Source organism: Sus scrofa, chromosome 10 (genome assembly GCF_000003025.6).
Source record: "Sus scrofa isolate TJ Tabasco breed Duroc chromosome 10, Sscrofa11.1, whole genome shotgun sequence".
Taxonomy (NCBI): domain Eukaryota; kingdom Metazoa; phylum Chordata; class Mammalia; order Artiodactyla; family Suidae; genus Sus; species Sus scrofa.
Genome location: NC_010452.4, coordinates 55,675,129 through 55,700,738, shown reverse-complemented (window position 1 = coordinate 55,700,738; position 25,610 = coordinate 55,675,129). Strand labels below are relative to the sequence as shown.

The 25,610-nt window shown below is 35.1% G+C and overlaps 1 protein-coding gene across 1 annotated transcript; it reads left to right on the top strand.

The window, feature by feature from the left end:
- Positions 350–25,610, top strand: ARL5B (ADP ribosylation factor like GTPase 5B). The gene is made up of 6 exons (XM_005668272.3): positions 350–748; positions 11,174–11,234; positions 13,477–13,624; positions 16,426–16,509; positions 17,738–17,889; positions 19,209–25,610. The coding sequence occupies exons 1-6, from the start codon at positions 700–702 to the stop codon at positions 19,255–19,257; spliced, it is 543 nt and encodes a 180-aa protein (XP_005668329.1). The 5' UTR covers positions 350–699; the 3' UTR covers positions 19,258–25,610.

The window sequence follows — 25,610 nt, the reverse complement described above, 5'->3', positions numbered from 1 at the left end:
CACGGTGGAACTTCAGGCCTGCCTGCCAGCCTGAACTGTGGGACAGTTGAGAGAAACTCCCCACTCCTGCGCAGAGAAAGTGCGGCAAACGGCGGCTGCTCAGTTAGAGAAACTGCAGTCTGTCCCCACGTTTAGGAGCCAGGGACGCACCTGCTAGACAGCAGAGACTTTAGAAGGAAACAGGCAACCGCCCCTAAACAGGACAAAGAAGCGCGCGCTCATCCAGGGAAACTCCGCGACTCCCACGCACACCCCAGCCTTCCCCCATCACGGAGCTCGTAAACCGCCCACCGGAAGTGAGACTGAGGAAACGCCACGTAGAGGGCGTGGGCTGACGTAAGCGCGCTGACGTTCGGCACCGTCCTTCCGGCAATGGGTGGTCCCGGGAACGGGAGGGGAGGTGGAGCGGAGGCGGGGTTTAGGACTGGTTGAGGCTCTGGTGGGTAGGTGGGTTCAGACCGAGGGGACTACGGGTCGGCGTTGGGCTCAGTGGGCTCGAACAAAGGACTCTCGGGCAGGACTAGGCGCGGCGCCTTCTGACGGGTAGCTGAGCGGTGGATCGCGGCTTCTTCTCCAACCAGTGCCCTCGCCGCGCGGTCCCGTCGCCTTCTTCTCTGTTACCCACGGCCAGCACCGTGGTGGGGGGCCCGGCGCAGCGGCACCTGCTGCTGAGGGACCCCGAGGCCCGCCAGGGTGCTCATGATGGGGCTGATCTTCGCTAAACTGTGGAGCCTCTTCTGTAACCAAGGTGAGCGGGATGGAGCTGCGCAACGGCTCGAATCCGAGGCAGAGGGTCTGTACGCCGAAGGGGACAGCTGGGGGGACGCAGGGATCTCGGTGGACACACACGTTCTGAGACGCAGAGAAGTGACTTAGTCAAGGGGGAGAGGAGAAACTCTTTTAGGCTGAAAGAAGGTGCGACGTGATAGTTGGGGAGAAGTGGAGAGTCAGAAGAGGGGGCATTTGGTGTCACAGGATCCAAACCAAGAATTTGGAGATTTTAGCAAAAGCAAGCGGAAAGCACCTAATCATACCCGGAGGCATTTTGGAGGGTCTTTTTACTTTTCTTAGTAAGCATCCTAAGTCTTGCCTCAGGATAAGTGTCCGTCCAGAAACCTATCAACTTTTTTTGTTGTTTTAATTGCTGGCGTTGCTCCCCCTCGGCCCCCCGCGGTCTTTAAACCTGTGTGCCTTCACTTTATCTCACATTTCGCCTGCTCTCCAGGATTGGGGAATGAGTTGTCCTATTGAGATATACGGGTTTCCGAGAATCTTCACCCTAAGCTCTTCGAAGTGCTTTTAGTTCTATGTAGGGTATTGCGTGTCCGTATTAGTCTAGAACTGGTTCTGAGACGCCTAAAAGTTGCAAGTCCAAAGGGCCAAAAAGTTGTAAAACCTGTTCTGAGTCAGAGTGAATGAGATGTGATGTCTTCTGAAGAGAGGAAATAACCAGACAGAAAGCGCTGGCAGTAGGTAAAGTTTTAGGCATTCTTTTAACTGAGTGTTTTTTCCAGTAATTGAAACCAGTTTACTCAACTAGTTTCATTTTGCATTTAACACCCGGGCACAATAAAAGCCAGTGTTTTATGACGATACCGATTTGTTACAGCTAATGTGGTATCTTTTTTTTTTTTCTGGATTTAAGACGTCATGAAAAGAATGAAATGGTTTTAGTCCCTTGTTCTGTAGATTGATAAGAATACTAAAGTAGTCTTTCAAGGTTACAAGTTAGTAAAGATAGATGTATGTGTATGTACAAACTAAATTACCACAGATAGCACTTTTCAAGTGATTTCGAAGTGGCCAGAGTTTAACGCCATGTGGATATTGTCCATAAATTTAGTGCATTGTTTTTTCAGCAGTTTGTATTTTCTAAACCTTGTTACATTAATTTTCTATGTAAAGCAGCATTTTAAGACATATTTAAAAATATAAAGATTAACCGAGAATCACCTGCTTATCTTTTCCCATAGTTAAAGTAATAAAACATTACCAATGTCATTGGTTCTCCATCTGTAACTTGTCCCATTCCCCTCTCTCTCTGTTTTATCACTGTTGTTTGTTTTGAGGCTTCCTTAATCAGACTAGAAGGGAGTGAACGATTTAGAGGGAAAATTCAGAAGATGATGAAAGATATTCATGGACTACTTTTAAAGTCACATAAAAGTTCAGACCTCTTAAATCCCCATTACTTTATAGAGTGTTCCTTTTCCTTTACTCCCTTGTTGAACATTTAGCACTCATTCATTCATACAACCAACATTTAATCATAGGCCAAAGGCCAATCTTCAGAGTTAGGCATAGGAGATATAAAGGTTAAAAACAAACGAGAAAGTTACACAGTTGCTTACTCTCAAAGCACTCAGAAATCAGTGAATGAGACAGATGGTGGGGGGATGCACTGTGGTAATTTATTTCACAGATAGGTGTAAAAGTGTGGTGATGGTCACCAAGAAGAAAGTGAGTGCTTTTTTTTCTCAGGTGGCTCCTGGAAGACTTTACCAGAAAAAGATGTACTTGGACTTGTTGATAAGTAGGTGTTTACAAGGCTTGCTAGACAGACCAAGTAGAAGGGGCATGTTATTCTAGGCAGAAGGACTGATACGCAATGAGAGAGGAATGAAATAGTTTGGTACATTAAGGGAAGCTGAAATAGTTTAGTTTGGCTGTATCTTAGTTTGCCTGTGGGAGAGTTAGAGGAGATGAGAGGTTGGAGAGGTAGCCAGGAGAACCAGATCATAGAGGGGCTTGTGTGTAAACTAAAATAATGAACTGCCATGGAAGCCGTTTGAGAGTTTAGTCATTGCATGTTATTTTTAAAGCAGGGTAATAATGAGATCAGATTGATACTTTAGTCTTGTATTTTTACTTTCTGTATGTATCAACCAGCCAATCTCAGCATTTTCCATTTTCAACACTATGACACATCTAATACAGTGATACTCAGATCGCTCAGTCTTGGTTGCATGTTAGAATAATATGCCCAAGGCCCCACCTCAGACCAGTAACTCAGAATGAGGTGGAGTGGCCCAGGCATTAATGCCAAGATGACTCAAATGTTCAGGAAGAGTTGAGGACTGCTTATCTTACCTTACATACTCCATTCCCTTATCTCTCTTCCAATATTTTTTTCCTGTAGTATTTTGGAGCATCAAACATCTTCTCATAAATTTGATACCTTTCTGGGAATAAGTATACTAAAGCATGTATTGTCTAAGTAAAGCTGTTAGAAAGTACGTAATCTCTGATTTTGTATTGCTTGGTTTTAAGCTAGAAGACTGACTACATTGACGCATTTATCAATAAAGGGAATAATTTCAAATCTGATTATCTTTGCAAACATTATTGGATATATCTATGTGGTTGTTTAAGTGTGCTGTGCAGGCGTACCTCAGAGACATTGTGAGTCCGGTTCCAGACCACCAAAATAAAGCAAATATTGCAATAAAGCGAGGTACACAATATTTTTGGTTTCCCAGTGGATATAGAAGTTATGTTTAGGCTATACTGTAGTCTATCAAGTGTGGGATAGCGTTATAACTAAAAAATGTATCTATCTTAATTAAAAATACTTTATTGCTAAAAATTGCTAACCATCTCATAACACACGGTTGCTGCAGACCTTCAATTTATACAAAATGAAATAAAGGTTATGCCTGTATACAATACATACGTATCTGTTTTTAAATTCACCTTACAAGTTGAGCATTCTTTTTTAAAAAACTCTTTTACGACCTTGATCTTTTTCTCTCTCTTGGCACTGTATAGCTGGTCATCAGTTATTTCTTGTTTTACCCTGAATTTAAGATGAGTGGAATGTGATTTTAATTGTAGTTTATTTTCAGAACCAAAGAACAGTGTCATTTTAATTTCATTAACTAATAGTTTCTTTCTTACTGTTGACTTTCCTGTTATTTTGAGCACTGATAGCTCATTTTGTATTGGCATCGTTCTTCACTGCTGATGGCTCAGGTCTGGTGTCTCCTTAATACTCCACTCTTAATTCTGGACTTTTTGCTAGTTTCAAACACACCAAACTTAAACTTACCAAGTGTCTGCTCCCTGTTTTCCAGAATACTCTTTGTCTATACCTTCAGATGGTTCGGATTTCTGATTAGCTGTCACTCTTACAAGAAGAGCCCTTTCTTCCCTGACCATTCTTTGTATCTGAGTAACATTTTTATCACTTCCTGTAAACATACGATAAGTTTATTTATTTACTTTTTGTCTGTTGCTTTCAATAGAAATAAACTCCTTAGGGCATGAGTTTGTCTTTTTTATCCCTAATACAAAAATTTTGTTCAGTTTATCTGTTTTTTTTTTTTAACAAAAAATTTTATATCAAAGTAGCATGTTCTTTTAAAGAAGTTATATAGTGCTAAAGTCTGAAAATGATGTATATTAGTCAAATCTCTTTAATCTCTTAAGCTTTTTCCCAGTATATACGTCCATATTTCTTGATAATATGCGTATGTGGAAATTTTAAATATTATGACTTACTTGTTTTTAGAATGGAGATGTAGTTAACATAACGCTATATTAGTTTCAGGTGTACGAGCCATTTGCTTTATGGTAATGTCAAAAGAGAAATTACTACTTTTGTGCCATTTTCTCTCATCATCCCCGTAGTATTTTGGTTTAGTCCACACCTTGTCTTTTCATTTTTTTGTGAGGATAAAATTGTGTTATTGTTGAGCCACTTTGTGCTATAATTTTTACCCTTTTTTCTACATCTTTTTTTCCTCTAGAGTAAATAATCACATCTCACTGCCTTAGTTTTCTTTGTACATTGGACCTAGTCATTTTATATTATCCAAAAGCTCCCAGTCACACCTATCAGATGATTTATCCTTCCTCCTCAGCCCTTCATTATCATTATTCCATCCTGCTTCAAACTGGAACTGTTTCCCTCTGCCTGCCACACACCTGTTGTGGATTTTTTTGATATCATTCTAGGAATTTGCTTTTCTTTTATTATGAATTATGTTTTTCTTGCTTCACTTACTTTGATGAGACACATTCTTCAGAAATTTCCTGCAAAGGTGTCCAAAGTGATTTTTTTTTTCAATTCCAAATTCCTGCAAATGTATTGGTCTGCCTTCACTTTTGATTTATAATTGGGCTGGATATAGAATCCTGAGGTGGAAAACATTTCTTTCATAATTTTGAAGGTATTGTCATTGTTCTCTAGCTTCCAGTGTTGTAATTTTATTTTTTTAAGGGCTAACCCATGGCATATAGAGGTTTCCAGGATAGGGGTTGAATTGGAGCTGTAGCTGCCAGCCAATGCCACAGCCACAGCCATGCCAGATCCGAGCCGTGTCTGCGATCTACACCACAGCTCCAGGCATCAAGGCAACAGTGGATCATTAACTCACTGATTGAGGCTGGGGATCCAACCTGCATCTTCATGGATACTAGTCAGGTTGGTTTCCACTGAGCCACAACGAGAACTTCCAGTGTTGTAATGTTAAGACTGGTATCATTCTTTCCTGATTTTTTCCCCTCTTTCTAGTAGATTTTAGATTTTTCCATTAATTCTTGGTATTTTTAAATCTGAAAGATATGTGCCTTGTTATGTGTCTCTTTGATTCACTGTACCAGGCCCTCTGGACCTTTTCAACACAAAGTTGCACCTTTTTCCATTCTAGGAAATCCTTCCTTCCTACCTTTGTCTTAATTTAGGAATTTTTAATTTTTTGGTGGGGATTTTAATTTTTTCCATTATAGTTGGTTTACTAATTTAGGTTTTTTTTTTTTTTTTTTTTTTTTTTTTGTCTTTTGTCTTTTTAGGGCTGCACTCACAGCATATGGAGGTTCCCAGGCTAGGGGTCTAATCGGAGCTACAGCCGCTGGCCTACACCACAGCCACAGCAATGCCAGATCTGAGCCACGTCTGCAACCTACACCACAGCTCACAGCAACACTGGATCCTTAACCCATTGAATGAGGCCAAGGATCAAACCCAACCCTCATGGTTCCTAGTTGGATTCATATCTGCTGCACCATGACGGGAACTCCTGTGGCTTCATTTTTTAAATGGGGATTTTTGCAGAGCATTTTGAAGTTTTTGATTTTGGTACAGTCTAATTTTTCTCCTTATGTATGTATGTATGTATGTATGTATGTATGTATTTATATAAGGCTTCACTTGCGGCATATGGAAGTTCGTTCCTAGGCTAGGGGTCAAATTGGAGCTGCAGCTGCAGACTTCTGCCACAGCTTGAAGCAACACCAAATCCTTAACCCACTGAGAGAGGCCAGGGATTGAACCTGCATCTTCATGGACACTATGTTGGGTTCTTAACCTGCTGAGCCACAATGGTAATTCCTTTATTGTTATTATTATTATTTTTTTAATGGCTATTGCTTTCTCTGTCCTATTCCTTTCATCTAGAAGCTTTAGCTTTTTTTGCTTAGGTGTGTGAGCCATCTCAAATTATTTGGTGCTTATGATGTGAGTAGGAATTGAGAGTCATTATTTACTACATAGATAACTGCTTGTCCCAGTATAATTTACTGAAGACACTTCTTTCTCAGTGGATTACTTTGGAGTCTTTGTTGAAACTCAGGTGATTCTCATCTCTAGACTTTCTCTTCCCTGGCAATGACTTCATGGTAAATTTCCAAGTTAGTGTTGGTCCCATCTTTGTTTCATTAATCTTTTCAAAGAAAAGCTTTTAATTTTCTCTATTGCTTCTCCGTTTTCTTATTTTACTAATTCCTGTTATTTCCTTCCATCCACTTTATTTTGATTTTACTTTATTCCCATCCCCCTACCTTCTTAAAGGTTGTTTTTGTCTTTCATATATAAACATCTTAAAGCCGTAAATGTTTCTCTTAAGTACTGCTTTAGCTTCATTCCACAGATTTTAATATTGTATTTCATTCAGTTAGAAACATTAAAAAAATTTTTTTTTATTTCTTCTTTGACCTGTAAATTATTTATAAGCATTGTTATAGTTTCTAAATATTTATTTCTCTTGATTTTGTATGTTGGTTTCTAATTTAATTTCTTTATGGTCAGAAATATACAAATATACTCTGTAAGCTTTCCTTTTTTTTTCCCCCCCAAATTTTTGAGACTTTTTTTACAGTTCATCTGAATGGTCTGTTTTGGAGTATGTACCATTTTCACTTTATGTGTATCTCTTCTAGAGAGCATATGTTGACATCTTGTTTATTTTGTCTAGTGTGATATTCCCTCCCTTTTAATTGGAATATTTATCCAGTTTATTCCTGTTTGGATTTGTTATATGGCTAAATATCAAAGTATGCTGTTTTATCATTTGTTTCCTGTGTCTTCCACCTGGTTGTTTTGTTATTTCTCTATCCCTGCTTTCCCACATTCTTTTGGGTCAACTATTTAAGAATTTTATTTTAATTTGACTTTTTTAGCAATTCCTTTTTGCATTATTTTATGATCCTTCTAGGGATTGCAACATACACTCTTAACCTTTGTACAGTCTACTCAGAGTTAATAATGTAACATTTTTGAAACTGTATATTTGCACTCTCTCCTCCCCTAGTTTCCCCTAGTCTTTTATAACCACACAGGTTACATGTTATTTGTATTGTATCTACCTAAGTTATAAACTGCATGATACACTGTTATAGCATTTTAGGTTTATTTTTATTTTTTTAACTTAATAGGGCTGTAATTTCTTTTCCTATAAAATATGCATGGTGGCTCAGGTCGGTAGTTTTGTGCATTTTGGTAGACCTGGAATCCTCAAAGTGGCCGTATACATAATACATTTGTTGATGAAGAGGTGGAAGAGAAGGAGTAGACCTCAAGTTCTGCATCTTTTCTAAGTTATGATATTTTATGTTTTTATAATCGGTATAATATAGGACAGAGTTTTTCTTTAATAGCATTCCTTTTTCTTTCCCCTTTTTTTCTTCTCCAAGAGGCAGACTTGCTTGGCTGCACCTCATTGCTGTCAGATTGTAACATCATATCCTCTGACATTTTACTACCTACCCCTTATGATAATGCAAACTTATTTTTTGTATATGTGATATATCAAATTTCTAAGTCAGCAAGTTTGATGTAGGACATTTTTGTTTGTTTAGTTATATGGTTGTTTATATTCTCTGTTCATACAGGGCTTGTTCTCATTACATGACAATTTTGGTGCTGATATTATGTATCTAGAAGGTAGCAATCTCTACCTTGTGATATTTTGGGGGCTTTCTTATATCTCACAATTAAAAGTTGGTCATTTTATCACACATTTTAACAATATCCAATTTTAACACGATAAAATAAATGTTAACATTATTTCAGTTTACTCATTGTCAATATTTAGTGCTTCTCTAGTATTCTTCTCATGTTAGTCTGTTTACATTGTTTGATATTCTATAGTAAAACCACAATTGAATTTAGCTAAATTTTTTTTTTAACTGAGTAAAGGGAGAAAATTTTTTCCTTGTTTTTTTTTCTTCCACTTATTTTTTTTGAAGTTCCTTTTTCATCATTTTTCTTATTAGCCATTTTACCTATATTTATCTACAAGCAAGTGAGCTTACTAATTTTCTTTTGAAGCCTCATCCTGTATCGTTGTTATGCCTTCCTTACAAAAAAAAAAAAGAAAGAAAAACCTTTTAAGGAAATCCAAGAGAATAAACACTATAGCCAAGCCCATAAAAAACTTATGTGTAAATGCTTGGTCAAAATTAAACAAAACTTCTGTGACTGGACCTTTTCCTTAGTTTAATATAAATAAATGTGCTTTGTGTTGGGCTCTGGAACTGCATCAGTTAGAAACAATGGAAATAGCCTTCTCAGACCTTTCTTGGAAGAAGAGGTACATACAGCTTGGTGTCCTGAAAGAGAGTTCTAGTTAAATAAGAAGCCCAAAGTGACCATCTCATGGTGTGCAGACACACTTTTTTTTTTTTTTTTTTTTTTTTTTTTTTTTGACCAGGCCTGTGGCATGTGAAAGTTCCTGGGTCAGGGATCAAACCCATGCACAGCAGTGACCTGAGCCAAAGTAGTGACAATGCTTTAACCTTTACTAGACCAACAGGGAACTCCTTAAAACATTTAGATTCATTATAACTCATGTTTATGGTAATGGCTTACCCCCAAATTATTTGGTTATCCATAAAAGATTTAAATTGTACACACCCCATCCCCAACACACATACTCCTGCCCTGAAGCCAGGGCAGCCTATATTCTATGAGAGTATATTTTTTTAATAATGTTATTGGAAAACATTGGTGGAAATGTGGTAAATTTTCTATAATTACATTCGCAGAATCCATTCTAATAAAAAATTAGTATTGTCCATGTTATAGTTTGCTCTGTTTAAGGTTAACTGGGAATTAGCTCTATCGACTAAATATTTTGTTTTCATGGAGAGTAGTTTGAACAGTTGGAAATTAAGAATAACAAATAGCTTAAATGTACATGGTGAAGGAGCAGTTCAAACTGTAAAAGTATATAATCGTATAATTTTCCCCTTACAAACTTAGAAATTTCAATTGTAGTGAAATGACAAAATTCCTTTGTTCTGTAAGTAAAACTGATGTGAAATGTCTCAGGTGCATCTCAGTGGCACCAATTCACAGTCTCACCTTCGGCCTAGATCCTTTTCTCACCTTTATTGGGACTGACTTGAACCATAACTTTATATTTTGAATGTTTCTTTTTAAACCTATTAGGTAAATAAGTTAAGCATCTTTCCACATTTTAAATTAACTCTGACAGGCAAAGGAAATTATTTGTATCAAAGCTACTCTGTAGGAAATCACTCTGACAGTTACATAGTTTAATTGATCTTTTGTGTTTTAGTACATAACATAAGATCCGTCATGGATTACGCACAACCAGAAAGAAAGCAGTACAGAACAAGCACACCATGTCATGGTTTTCAAGCCAGAGAGCCCCTGTTAACATCAAGTAATAATCATACACTACCCCATGATAATAGTCATGCTTTTAGTTTGTATTGATGTGAAAGTCTGATTGACCATTGTGATCGGTAATTCCAGAAACGTTATACTTGATTAATCTAGACATGACTTATGAACATTCAAAGCAACACATTAATTTATCTGCTACAATAAGGAAAGTATGTGTCACTTTCCATATCTTTCTCATTATTCCTTGAGTAGGTAAAAACTTTAACACTTGCAAGTTGAAGTCTTTGGGCATTGACATATACTCAGGTAGCAGCCAAGTACGGAAATACTCAGCTAAGTAGAAATATCAACTGCTATTTGATTAGCTGTGTAATCACAATTTTGGCATTCATCACAGGTTAACAAGAGCAACAGGGTTCTTGCTGCTTGTTCTTGAAGTATGTCAAGTCATTCATTACAGATCACTTGCTTGTGTGGAGGTTCTTTCGGTGATTTCCTCACCCGGTTGAGATTCACTAGTAACTTTTTGAGCATTATTCCCTGAGGAAGAGGAACCTTTAGTATATTCTGTAGGCTAACATCTAGAAAAGGTGATGTCTGGAGTGTTCTGAGGAGAGGAGACCTTAAAAAAAAATCCTTATGAAAGAATCGACTTTCTTAGTGCCTGGTACCAGGAAGTGGAGGAAACTGAAGAAGTTTTTGTTGTGAATTCAGATTGAAAAGGCATTAAAGACCAAGTAAATGCTAATTTATCTGTAAATTAATGGAAGGAATGAATACTGGTTGAAATTATGTGTCTTCTTATTGACTGGGAAAACATTTCAGTTTCATGTTTTCAATTGGATTTTTAAGTGAAAAGAAAAAAATCCTGGCACATGTAGGTGAGAAAACATCCTGGTATAAAAAACAACATGATAAAAAACTCATTTATTTGGTAGAAAGGGGGAACAGGTATGTAAAACACTTTTAAAACTTACATTGTAAAAGTCCTATGTCTAGTCAAGATGAGTATTTGAGTTTTCCTCCCAAACTCAGTACAAGTGACAAAGTTCTCTTGTGCCTCCCTCTTACCCATCTTCCACATTGTTTTATAAGAGATGGATAGAGAATACGTAATTGACTGCCTCACTTCAGGCAGGTAGCCTTGACGTCATAAAGTTCTCTTTCTTTCCGAATCTTAATCCAGGAATAAATATCCAGTGAGTGATTCTCATTAGAGAGCTAACTAATAATCATTGTTGAAAGCATGTAATTGAAGTATGCAGCAGTGTTAAATATTTATGGTTTGCTTTCTTTTTGTAGAGCACAAAGTAATTATAGTGGGACTGGATAACGCAGGGAAGACCACTATTCTTTATCAGTTGTAAGTATGGGTGTCTATTTAAATTTATTATTTTAGTTATATAGTTATAAATTATTATTATATAATTTTGTATAATAAAAATGAGATACTGTTATAATAGGAAAACTTTAACATAAGGTTTTGTATTTTACCAGATGCCAAGTTTATTAAAAAGTGAATCAGGTAAAATGCTGTATGCTTGCCACAGCCTTGAGGAACACTTGTCTTTTTTCCAGCCTTGAAGGAAAGAATTAATATTAAACTAAAAAGAAATGAAACACACATTCTGGAGCTGGAATTAAGGGGATAAAGTATATTTTGCTTCATTTTTCCCACTCTGAGTTCCATATAAATAGAATGATACCTATATATAGGAAGCTACTGCTACTCTCCTGACTAATAGCTGGAATTTTTTAATGTACCCAGTCTTATCAATTCAAAAGAAATGAAGATCACCCTTGAAAATTTTAACAGCCCATCAATCCACCTGTCAGACTACTTCCCATTATCCTTTCAGTGCCAATGAAATGACCCTTGTTAAGCAATGGAAATGGATCTATGTCCCGGGCATTTTAACAAATAATTATAAAGTACAGTAGTGCACTGTTGTGTGGCTCTTATCTCTTCCCACCTCATCTTAAGTACATCAGCAGACAGCTCTCCAGAAATATTTCACTCAAGTGATGCTTCATGTTTTTTTTCTGCCTTGTTAAAAATCTACTATCTTAAGCCTTGTTGTTTCAGAGTTGAATAACTATTTGTTTTTCTTTAAAACTTTCATTCATTGGCTCGTATATTTAATATGACTTAGCCTTTAGACATCAGATATAAACATTTCAGAAACGTGTCATTATTGGAGTTCCTGTTGTGGCACAGTGGGATTAAGAATCTGACTGCAATGTGTCAGGTTGCCATAGAGGCACGATTTTGATCTCTCGCTGTCCTGATGCAGTGGGTTAAAGGATCTGGCATTGCCTCAGCTATGGTGTAGGTCACAGCTGCAGCTGGGATTCAGTCTCTGGCCTGGGAACTGCTCTATGTTGTGAGTGCAGCCAATTAAAAAAAAAAAAGAAAAACCTGTCGAAGTAATTTTGCACATAGCTTCAAAATCACATATATTAAACCCAAGATAGAGTTGCAGGCATCTTCCAACATAGTACTGTCATGTTATAGGCAAGTACACATTTGTTGTGTATTAACCAGTGTAGCTTAACCAGTGATTATGGTAACTAACACATGTAATATGAGCACCAGTGTTCTGAATTACTTTTCATTTGCCCATAGTGTTTTTAAGACTAGTTTCTGTTAATAGGCATGCACTAATTTTTACAGCTGAGCCAAGTCTCAGTTTTATCACATAAATACTCTTCAGAGTGATAGCCTTACTATTTAGTGGTTACTACTTTGCAAGTATTGATGACACAGTTACCTAGAAACTTGTTCTTTCAGGATGGGGCACTGGTTTCGTTCTAACTGATAAGAGAGCATGGAGCTGTTGGAATTTTGGCCATGGAAATGCATACTCACCATACAGTTCCCTTCCATCCAGATAAGCCTATAGTTTATTCCATGAAAATAACAAAAAACATACTACTCAGCCATAAAAAAGAACAAAATAATGCCATTTGCAGCAACATGGATGAACTAGAGATTCTCAAACTAAGTTAGTCAGAAAGAGAAAGCCAAAAACCATATATCACATCACTTATATCTGGAATCTGATATATGGCACAAATGAACCTTTCCACAGAAAGAAACTCATGGACTTGGAGAAGATACTTGTGGTTGCCAAGTGGGAGGGGGAGAGTAGGATGGACTGGGAATCTAGTGTTCATAGAAGCAACTATTGCATTTGGAAGGGATGAGAAATGAGATCCTGCTATATAGCCCTGGGAACTATATCTAGTCACTTATGATGGAGGATAATGTGAGAAAAAGAATGTATACATGTATGTGTGACTGGGTCACTCTACTATACAGTAGAAAATTGACAGAACCCTGTAAACCAACTATAATGGAAAAAATAAAAATGATTAAAAAAAATAAATGCTAAAAAAAAAAAACAAAAAACAGCCTTCCTCTAGGAGTTGTTCCTTGTCTAGGTATGTTTGCACAGATGTTCTCTATGGTTCTATTTTTGTCGCTAATGATGACCATCATCGGTGCAAGTAAGGAAGTTTGATTCACATGGAAATACACAGAAAAGACTCACTTCAGGTTCTTAAGATGTACTAAAGAGTTTTTATGTCGGTCTTTTTAACAGCTTAATGAATGAAGTGGTTCATACATCTCCAACCATAGGAAGCAATGTTGAAGAAATAGTTGTGAAGAACACTCATTTTCTCATGTGGGATATTGGTGGTCAAGAGTCACTGCGGTCATCCTGGAACACGTATTATTCAAACACAGAGGTATACTGAAGTTACTTCTGAATTTGAATGACATAGCCGGGGGGAGTGAACTCAGAAAGCAGATAGGCTGTATAGAAGGCATAATGACAGTTCCCTTTTACTAAGATCCTTTTTTGTAAGGAATTTGTTTTTCAAATAAAAGAGAAGAGGCAACTCAGAAGAGTAATGGGAGGCGTATTAGAGGAGTGCTTACTGTTGTCAGTGTCTCTCAGTTGATCCTCAGGGTAATGCTGTAACATCTCCATTGTTGGAGAAATTGGACACCAGAATATAATGTATAAATTTTCCCAAATTTATAAGAGGCCTTGGTTAGGGGAGGAATAAAATATTTTAAGCAGAATTTAATGCAGAATTTTCAAATAACATGAATTGGACATTCAAAATTTTGGTGAGATTATATATTAATTAAAAAGCAAATGATTTACAAGCCATTCCCCCCCAGTGTTCTCTGTCACTTATTTCATCATTTTCCTGTTTCACAGTCAACCTGGGAAACAAATCTGGAATGTCTTCTATTTCTGTTTTATTTCTGCTTAGAGGCAGTCTTTTTTTTTTTTTTTTTTTTTTTTTTTTTTTTTTTTTTGTAAACCATGCAGTGCTATTGAGACAGGTTTATCTTTGGGATACTGATGCACAACTGCATCTGTAATTTTTCTTTACAAAGGAGTACGTCAAACCAAGCCTCTGAAAAACTGAGTGTTTTTGTTTGTTTGTTTGCCGTTTTTTTGAGGACAGTTACAAAGGAGGTGGGAGTATTGATGCGAGGAGATTGTGGTGAATAAGTTGCCTTATTTAAAAAAAAAACAGAGTTCCTGTCGTGGCTCAGCAGAAATGAATCTGACTAGTATCCATGAGGATGCAGCTTCGATCCCTGGCCTTGCTCAGTGGGTTAAGGAACCGGCGTTGCCATGAGCTGTGGTGTAGGTTGCAGATATAGCTCGGATCTGGCATTGCTGTGGCTTGTGGTATAGGCCAGTGGCTACAGCTCCGATTAGACCCCTAGCCTGGGAAATCCATATGCCTCAGATGCAGCCCTAAAAAGACAATGAAATAAAATAAAATAAAAAAGATTAATAAAATAAAAGAAAAACATGTATTCCTCTAGATTTATGTTGTCATAGCATATCTGTATGTGCGTATGTTCTAGTGTAGTGTATGACTGGTCAAACTAACATTGCATATCATATGTATTCAGCAGTTGTGGTAGCACTTAATTTTTTCATTAACTTGCAAGTGGAGGAGAGGTTGGTAAGCAAGTATTTAGGGTTATAGGTTATGGTTATATATGTGTATTTCTACAGCAAAATAACATTCTGAAACTAAAATATGGTAGCGAGTAAAGGAAAAATAACATTTTAGCATAACTGTTGGAATTTGTTTAAAGCTCACAATTAACTCCAAGTGTGGGAAAGTTATCTCTAGTGAATTAGTCAAAGTTGCTTCTAGCTGATCTATGTATATTTATAGCACTACTGAATGGTTGTTTTTAAGATTTTGAAATTGATGACACTCTAGAAGACTTTGCATGGGTCTTCAAAGACACGCATTATTACTGATGCCATATGTATGAAGTGTTCTTATAAACTATTTCTATAAGAATATCAAAATTACTACTAAGAACCTTTGCCCTTTCGTACAGAACACCAGCACAACGTGTAGTATTTGCAGTCTTAGATTCCACATAGGGATCTTAACTACATGGCATTTCTCTGATCACTTTGTTCACCCTTCTCATCATCTTGCTTCTTAAATTCTTTGCATGGAGGCATCATCCAAAAGCTGAAATGCCTTCATTTTAGTAGAGCAAGTAACAGTTGTTGACTGAATTCTGAAACCTTCCTCTCATTAACTTACAGAGTTGTTCCCAATATTGCTATTCTAACTTTGACACCTTTCTTATATTTCTCTTCTATTTTCTTTCATTTTTAGAAAGCTAAGCCTTTGTCAGTTTCTATTCAGATTACTCTCGGTGTCTCTTTCCTTGGTTTTAAAGTCATTTGAACAGTCTGGTCCTACCTGTCATGTCTATTTTACCCATTCCTCTTCTATAACCCACAATACCATGTAATTTCATTTCTTAACTTTTTCTTTGGCATAAAATGTTCAATTCAGGAGCCCTTTCTCACTGTATCTTCTTCTTTTTCTTATCAAAGATGCTTTATTTTTAATGTGTAACACTCAAACTTTCTCATACACAGTTATTAATAGCTTGCTCTTCTCTTTGCTCTTTAATTTCACCTGCATCTTCTTTACTGTATTATTAATACCCAAGTATATATGTTTGTTTAGCAGATTTTTCTTGCCCTTTTGTTGTTGATATTTTATGTAAAGATGTCTTGTTCATTAGTTTTTTTAATGTGTTTTTTTCTTTGAAATTAACTTTCTAATAGGCAAATTGTCTTAAATAATTATTGATTGCCTGAATAATTAGAGTACTTTTTAAGTTTTAGTGAAATAGTTAAATTGCTGTGACTTTCTTTTAAAAAATTACTTTGTATTACCTACATTTAAAAATAAATCTTACCACGTATTAGGGCATTTTGTATATACAAACATCACTTTTTAAAAATAAACTCAGGCATGGTTTTTATTTGTTGAAGTTGTGAGTTATTTTTCTTATTAACATTTGGATTTTCCTGCTTGATGTGATTCTGTATAATATAGACTCTTTGATGAAAGAGCAGTAGACTGTTTTATAGTGATGATGACGCCATAATAGAAAGTACTTCTAGCACTTAGAGTAGTTTTGCCAAAAACTTCAAGATCTCATTCAATTTTCTTTCTTTTTACTTGTCTTCTAGTTCATCATTCTTGTGGTTGATAGCATTGACAGGGAACGACTAGCTATTACGAAAGAAGAATTATACAGAATGTTGGCTCATGAGGTAAATTTTGAAAGCAAACATAAAATAAATGGAATAAGGTATCCACATACTGGTTTGGCTTTTTCACAAAGATTTATGTGCTCTGCTTTTGGTTATTTCATCATTAACAAAGTTTTATACATTGATGAAAGTCTTGAGGTCAAAATTTTCCGATACTTTTTCAAGCTTTAAAAAACCCAGCACATGAATGTGGAGACTAATACTGTTATTGGAAATATTTTTCAAAGTTAAAACTACTTAGTCATGTCTTAAAAATTCAGATAAGTTGAAGAAAGAGGAAGTTTTAACTGTTTCCCCTCCCCTACATGTAGGTTTATAACAACACAATCTTTGGTGAATAACTTAGGATCACTTAATTCTAAATAGTTCATATATATCAAAGACTTAGATAATAAAACGCATTCGTACACTCACCACTCAACACATAAGATACTAAATATCTTACAAGACCTCTCCAATCTGATTTTTTCCCTTCTCTCTGAGAATCCTAAAAGAATTCCACCACCATAAAAGTAATAATTATTATTCCTATGCATATTTTTATATTTTTATTACATTTTTATGTACCTATCACTTCTACAGAATATTATATTCCATGTTCATAAAACTTTACATGGTAGTATTATATGTGTGTGTGCGTGTGTGTATAACACTTCTGTAACTTGGTGTTTGGGTTTTTGGCACAGCACTGATTTACCCATGGTAGTATATACAGCTTTAGTTAATTCCTTTTAACAACTACATAGTATTTCACTGTATGAATATACCATACTTGATCTGTTGTTCTATTAACGAACATAATAAAGACTAAGAAGTAGTAAGTATTGCCCAGCCCTTACCTTCGGTACTCTTTTAAATTTTGGAGAAATTCTGTAGTATTTGGCAAATGTATACTATATTTGTCTGTTAGAATATCTGCATAAATAATTTTAGGTCATGATTTCAGATTAAGGTTTATTTTACTTTTGTTTTGACCCTTTTGGCACAACAATAGAAAAATAATTTTTAATATCTAGTTATGTTAATCAGTCTTTTGTTGGAGTGAATCATTAAATCATGGTTATTTAAGGTCATTTATTTTTATTTCAACAAAATTGTTAATACTGTCTGAACATTTTAAAGTGGAGAGATTTCATTATAATTGTTCAGTAGGGCATATATTACCCTCCTGCTTCACTAGTTTAATTTGAATATTTCACATATTAAGAATATTGCATGTTGATTGCAGGATTTACGGAAGGCTGCAGTCCTTATCTTTGCCAATAAACAGGATATGAAAGGGTGCATGACAGCAGCTGAAATCTCCAAATACCTCACCCTCAGTTCAATTAAGGATCATCCGTGGCATATTCAGTCCTGCTGTGCTTTAACAGGAGAAGGGTAAGTACTCATATGAGGGGTGATACGACTTCCTTCAGATTTCTTTCAACTTTTGGGGGACAATTTGCTTTCCTCTTTGAATCCTCTTCCATTTTTGTTCTTAAGTTAAAAACAGTTTTTATATTGTGTCTCAGGCTTACATGGTTGGAATAATTTTAGGTAATTACTGTTGTCAAATTACAATTTAACAAAGTTACTGGGACGAATTTTTATAACTTTTAATATAAAGGAACATTTTACCAAAAAAGGGCAAGAACAAACATCTTGAATTAAGATTTCACAATGCAGATTTTTAGTGGTTCATTTTTTTGCTTTTATCATTCACTAACTGGGAGAAGACTAATGTCACCAGAATAAAGGAAGAAGTTTCTAAGAAATTTTACATTTCCTGCAAGGGCTTAACTAAGCCTAAATGCCCAGCTTTCCACAAGAGTGTATCTCTTGTATTATCAGGAGTCATTTTGAGAGACAGACTTTTTAAGCAACAAACATTTGAGATAAATGCCACCTAATGTGTTCCTCCTTTCCTAAGAATTTCAGTTTGGACATAGTAGACCAAGGAGAACCCAGTGTCCTATACATGGATTACCCAGTTTATTTCTCTGAATGTATTTACCTTCAAATCAAACAGACCTTCTCATTATTTCTCATACAAGAAATAGCTTGTGGAGTTCCCGTCGTGACTCAGTAGTTAACGAATCTGACTAGGAACCATGAGGTTGTGGGTTCAATCCCTCGCCTTGCTCAGTGGGTTAAGCATCCGACGTTGCCGTGAGCTGTGGTGTAGGTTGCAGACGCGGCTCGGATCCCGCGGCTTGGCCAGGATGGCTCAGGTGTAGCTGGTGGCCTACAGCTCCGATTCGACCCCTAGCCTGGGAACCTCCATATGCTGCAGGAGCGGCCCAAAGAAATAGCAAAAAGACAAAAAAAAAAAAAAAAAAAAAAAAAAAGACTAAGCCATAAATACTACATCGTTTAGAATTGAGGAAGGTAAGGTGAAGTTCCTGTTTGTCTTTTCTGTAGTGGTTTCAGTTTTAGTTAATCTTAATGCGGGGGTGGCGTACACATAGTCTTAATGGCAAAACCGCCAAAGCTGTATCTTCAAGATGAGACTGATGCAATTTTCCACATCACTCAACTGATTAGGATCATTTTGTTTGTATGAATCTTCCACTTTAAAAGTCAACTTATAATATTATCTGAAATTTGTCACTTAAGTGTAGAAATAATTACTGTAGTAACAACTTTGGGGTAAGACTTAAAAATAGTATGTATGCTTCCAGTTTTCATTTTGGAAATACTTTTGTCTTTTGTTTCAGGTTATGCCAAGGTCTAGAGTGGATGACCTCCCGGATTGGTGTGAGATAACTTTTTTGCTCGAAAGAGACTGCTCTATTTATTCTGTGACATGAACATTTTTTCCTAGTACCTTTGGCTGCTAAGGCAGCAGCATGTTTAATTTATAACAACACAAACCTCTATAAGCAACACTTGAATCAAGTGCAGCTGAACTGGAACATAAAAGATTTTTTTCTTAACTTTTTTTTAATGCACTAATCTTCAGCTGGATGAGCATAATGTATAACTGTTTTCAGCAACAGAATTCTTCTGACTGCTTATTCTAATTATTCAACGACTGCCTTGTAAGAAATGTTTGTCATATGTTTAATGTTTTCTGAAGCATTGTAATAACTTTAATGACCAATTTCTTTCATTTCTTGACTATCTCCTGCCCCCACCAGGTAATTACTGGTTTGACAGAGTGGTAGTGGAAACCATCAGGCACTGCTTGCGAACTCACTGAGCATTAAATATGTGCTCCTCTATAAACCACTTACCTTTTGGATAGAACTTATTATAGAGAAAGAAATCTGCCTAGAATATATGTGTGTGAATATGTACACACATATATGTATGGAAGAAGAACCATCACAAGAACTGCCTTTAGGAGCTAATTTCCCCCACATTAATGCAAGTCATGGAATAACTCTAAGTTGCTATTAGCATGGAAATTAAGTAGGCTGTTTATCCAAAAGAATTAAGTTCACTTTTCTGCCTACAACACAGGATTGTTTTTGCTTAAAAACTAATCAAGGTAAAATATTTCTTGCAAAGCCCAACTTTGCTTGTAAATATTTTGAATAGATCCGGTATTTTAAGAATGTCATATTATTCAAAGCACATAAAACTATCATAAGTTACTAAAGCATACCAGCACTAAAATTAAAACAAGGCACTTGGAATATATCTTATTATCAAACAACTTTATTATCAGTAAAAAGTTCAGCTGTTCCATTTGCAAGTGGTACTATATCTGCTTTGGGCATTAACTAAAGCAGAATTATAAACCAATTCATTTTATTTCTTAGAATTTGAAATTGTGTCTGATACATTTCCACCACTAGCAGTATATTACTTTAAAAACCGTATGGCTTTCCTTAAATCTGTTTAAGGTTGTTGTGTAATAGGCTTGAAATAATTGCCATTTTATAATTATACCTCGTGTTCTAAAAATCTTTTTCTGGGTTATACAAAACTGCTGAATTTAATCATAGCCTTTAGAATATTACTCTGAGACTCAAGGTTAATACACTGACAACTTACAAATTTTAAAAAGTTAAAAACTCATAATTTAGCAGAAGTTTACATATTGGATACCATTAAAACATTTTCAAGGCAGTTGTCTAATATGAACAGTAATCCAAATAGTGCATATCTTAAAAGTGAAGACAAATATTATAATTTTGATCCTTTTTATTTCAGAAGTTTGGTTTTGCTATAATGAAAGGGATAAAATGCTTCCATAGAGAATAATACTTTTATTTTTACAGTATTTTTCTTTCATTTGGGTCAAAAATAGGATTCAGTGTTCATAAGAATATCAATACTTGTTCAAAAGTGATATTTTAATTTTAATATTTTTATGTAAGTTGATTTAAATTTTGCCATTTTCAAGTATACTTGATTTATTATATTTAGTCTAATTAATTTAGTTGAATGTGGTAACATTTTTCCGTTTTTTTTTTAGTGGTAGCACACCCTAGAATTGAAAAATAGCCAGAGGAAAGCTTTCTGGGCTTTGGAAACTAGTTGTTCATTAACCTTGTTTTGAACCTATTTTTTTTCCTAGTGATTCTATACCAGTAGAAGATAAATTTTGTTTTTAATATAACCTGTAATCAAGAACATGAGAGAAAAGCAGACATAAATCAATATGAATGCTTTGTGGTATGTAGGTCATGGTGGGAGTAGGAGGAATTATGAAAATACCATTTCAGAATTTCTATCTTGGATGTGTAGTTTAGCCATGAATGCTAAGGCTAATTTTCTTAATTCTGTCCTGAGAAAAAGCATATTTAATACTCTATATTTGTTCTTATAAATGAAATCTGTCTTCTATCTGATAAGATTGGCTGGCTCCATTTTCTTCTATCAAATTATATGGGTTTTTTTTTACATTACCACATCAGCATTATATTGAAAGTGTTAACAGTGATTGTATTTTTGTCAAACTACTAGTATAGACTCAAGTTTCTATTTAATTTTTAAAATACAATTTATTTTCAAAATCCTTTTTTAAAACAAAACAAAACATTTTGTTGGTTTTGAATTAGATTTGTTAGCTGTGTGCTGATGATGAAATCAGCATCCAGCTAGGTTTTGTGCCAACAACTGGGAAAGTTCAGTTGGGAAATTCAAAGTATTTTATAGGTTCTCATTAGATATTTCCTCTTATAATAGTATGAAAACTGTTTATCCTTTACTCCAAGAGAATGGTTTGACCCTAGCATATATCTAATACTAAAGCATTGATTCTGACATTCATTGAAAATCAACCAACTATAAGATATTGTCTGATGAAAAATATAAATTTGTGCTTAGTGCCTTTATTCCTATTTTGAGATAAGTTCTCAATTTTGTATCATACCTGTTCTTTAGAAGTCAGATTAGCAGCTATTTAATTTAACATTGCAGTAGTTGAAGTTTCATTGTCCCCATTAATTGGTCAGTTGCCTGGCAAAGTTTCTAGTAAGTGGTGGGAAGCAGGGAACCCATCCACATTACTTGCAGGAGATTGTTTTCATTTTGGTTTTGAGAATAAAAAAACTAAATTTTAACAAGCCTTTTATTGTAACTAAAATGTAACTGCTACCCTTGTAAGTTTAAGGCATTTTTTCTTAATTGTGAACATGTTGCATTCTTCATATTTAAACCCATTTTTCTTATTGAGGCCCGTTTGAGAACTCTCAGAATTAACAAGTCCTCTTGTATGGGAACACACTGCATGGTTTTTATTGTTAGTGATAATTTAATTCCTTAAAATCTGAAATAATTATATCTATTGAATAGCTGATGATTAAATATATAGTTTTTTGCTTTTAAATTCTTTGTTAGTATGCTTGAAGGTATAATTTTATTCTATATTCATTAGGGAAATGATAAATTGAAATTTCACTGTTAAAATTCATTTTTAAATGGGCACCACTCCTGTAGCCATAGTCATTTTGATTAAGCATGAAATTAACTTTCATTATCTATAGCATAAAGAGAAAATAATTATTTTCCTATGGAAACAGTGAGGGATATAGGTAGTGTTATAAACATTCTCTCAACAGTTATGAGGAGTCACAAAGCAAATTTTAAAACAATAAAAGCTTTATTTTTTAAACATTTTTTTTCATGTAGTATCTCCTAGGACAAATTATAAATGGAATTATCTCTGGCTGGCACTCATTTAATTCTTAACTATGTAAAACAACATGAGTAGAAAAAAATTTAGTGGTATTATGCCTAGAATAGATAGGTGAATTCCATTGATGTTTATCTTTGAAGACCAGCTTTATGCGTGAACTTTTCATCTGTGGCTTTGGATCCAAAACATTTCATGTCCAGTTCAGTTCTAAAGGTTCTTTTATATTTTGTCAGGGTAGTCACTTTGAGATACAGCATGATGACTTGAATCTAGTAGAATATTGTGCTGGCTACCTAAAGAAGTGGGTTCAAATCTTAATTTGGCCATTACCTTTTGACCTTAGACAGTTACTACTGTTTATGGTCTTCCTTCTGTTTTTCCCATGCAGAGGAACTTAAACAAATTATAGAGTGCCAACATGTCTCTTGGTTTTAAAATCGTGAATCTATTAAAATCCCGAATCTACTAAAACACTATTAAAAACTGGAAAAAAAATTCAACTAGGGAAAGACATGTAATATGAAATTTATTTTTACCTATCATTTGATTCCCACTTCATTATCTTTTCATTTAGTATATGAATACAATCCAATAAGAAAATGAAGGTCAACTACTGCCACTCCACTTAAATTGAACTAATAGTTAATGAAGTGCAAAAGAGAAAATAAGCCATATTGCTAAGAAGATGATATATTAAGCTGCTGATAAAATACCAGTGTGTGTTGAAAATACTCTTTTAGAAGATACCTTGCTTATTTTCCTGGCTTTTATTAATTGGATGGAAATGGTTAGTTTGATCAGAGTTTATTGGCTCTAGAGGCTGCCCCAAATTGTAGCTCTGTTTGACTTTCCAGTATTGAAAGAATACTGGAAATGTCAATATTTTACAAATGTCTGTACAAATCTGAAAGTAGTTTATATCCATGGTTAGTTTTTTCAGTAACGTTCCATCCTTATTCATTTAGCATTACTGTAAAGCCAGGTTCCCAAGAAGTATTTTCTAAGAGTTCCAAGTAACCACAGCTACATAGAGAAAGCCAATAAAAACAAAACTTTTTAGCTACTTCTCTGTAAATTTAAAGTAGAAAAAAACCAGACCTAAAGTCAGCTTTAAATGTATGTGGTCTAGTGAAATGTTTGGGAAATGTTTATTTGGAGGTTTAGAGGCATACCGAAGCAGGAGTCAAAAAAGTTGGTGGTAAAGATTAACATGAAGTAAAAAAATCTTCAGTAGAAAATAGAAAGTTTGAATGAAAACAATGAGTTGTCCCCATTCAAGGCACTTAAAATTACTAGAAAATTCTGTCTTTTACTGTAATTGGATGGCCTATATTATTTCTAATGTGGCCAAAGGACTAAAGACCAATCAGGTTTCTAGAATTGGGGAGCGTAGTCACATAGAGGCATCTTTTGCATTTTTTAAAAAACCAGTAATCTTCCTTTTCCCCTTAGAAATGGAGAAATAAAATGTTCTGTACATATCTTTTGGAATAGAAAGCAAAATTCTAGAAGAATGGAAGTATCCTCTTACACCAACTTGTAGTTTTAATTGAAAAATTACCTCATTTTTCAGTCCATATGGTGCTTTGCTCGAGTTTGTGGAATGGTCCACCATCCCATTAAAACCCGCTTCACCCAAGCTGTATTTGAAATATGCAAAATTCACAGCTAAGGGATAGCAGTCCTTGGAGGTTTTGTTTTCCTTCACTCGCGCTTACCACCAGCAGAGCTAATAACGTGATGTACCAGGTTGACATACTGCTTCATTAAAGCACATGGGCAAGTGTTTAGTCAATATTTAATTAGTTTAATTAAAATCAAATAAGGGAAAGGAAAAACCCTTAAGTTTGATTGATTACATTATACTGTGAATATATTTCCATCTGTGTTGATAAGACATCAAATGACTATCAGTTGATATTGATTATACATAATTTATTTGCATATTCTGGCCCTATTCATGAGAGGCTATAATCATTTTAATCTTACATTTTCCTTCAGGAAATTCAGGGACTCTACAGCCCCTGTTTTGTTCTCTTGGAGTAAATTGTTCAGTGTAGTTTATGAAAACTTTTCATTTTGGTTTTAAAAAAGGCTTAGCTGCTAGTTCATTAAAAGTGTGAAATAAAATGATGGTTATGATTTTTCCAATTATGTTATAAATTTTACCCTATTCATCTATTGTACAGAGCATGTTAAAAAAACAAAAACTAAAAGCAATTACAGCTTTGCTCCTGTGTTTGGTCTAATCAGATTATAATGATTATAATTACACATTGCCATCTTAACATAAATTGGTGCTTTTAGAGCATTAAAGAGGAAACAGCAGGCCCTGTATAATATATTTCTTGCCTCAGAATGTAAAACTACATTGAAGTGTCTGTATTTATACTTGTCATTTCTTAAGGTTTAAAACTGTTGTTATCCATCAAGCTTCAGGCTTTCTGCAAATGCTGTAACAAGATCTTAGCTAATCAGCTTGGTCAAATGAAATGGTGTTAAAAAGGACAAAATTATGAACAGGATCTCTCTGGGAGACCCCTGGTATTGTACAGAAGGGGGGGGAACTGTCTTTCATGCCACAAACTGTGCGTCATAATCCCACCCAAACAACTGAGATGTGTGTTATTGGTTCAATACATAAGCATTAATAAAATTAAAGGAACAAATTACTTAAAGCAGTCACATCATCACTTCCTCAAAGTGGTTCAAAGCATGTTCTTCTAAATGGTGGAGTTGTTTAAAGACATGTTTTAAATTTTGATAGCTTTACTACTGTCATAAAATGCTTCTATATGTTAAGTTTAGGTTGCTGGTACTCATGATTTTTTACTTCTGCAATTATGCTGTAATGAGTTGCTTGCATGCCTACTTACCCAAGTGAAAGGATGCTGTTTGCTCTGGAATGTTCATCTTTTAGACAGGTTTTGGCTCATTTGCAATCATGGTGCAATACAGTGTAACATTCATTTGTTTTCAGTCAATAGTTTTATTTTTGTCACAATAAATAATTACTTTTCCAATATGA

What these genes read in the sequence shown, in the direction of transcription:
- ARL5B (XM_005668272.3), top strand. Translation starts at nt 700, where the DNA reads ATGATGGGGCTGATCTTCGCTAAACTGTGGAGCCTCTTCTGTAACCAA. An exon ending in GAGCCTCTTCTGTAACCAAG is followed by an intron (nt 749 to 11,173) that starts GTGAGCGGGATG and finishes TTCTTTTTGTAG; the next exon opens with AGCACAAAGTAATTATAGTG. An exon ending in ACAGAATGTTGGCTCATGAG is followed by an intron (nt 16,510 to 17,737) that starts GTAAATTTTGAA and finishes TGTTGATTGCAG; the next exon opens with GATTTACGGAAGGCTGCAGT.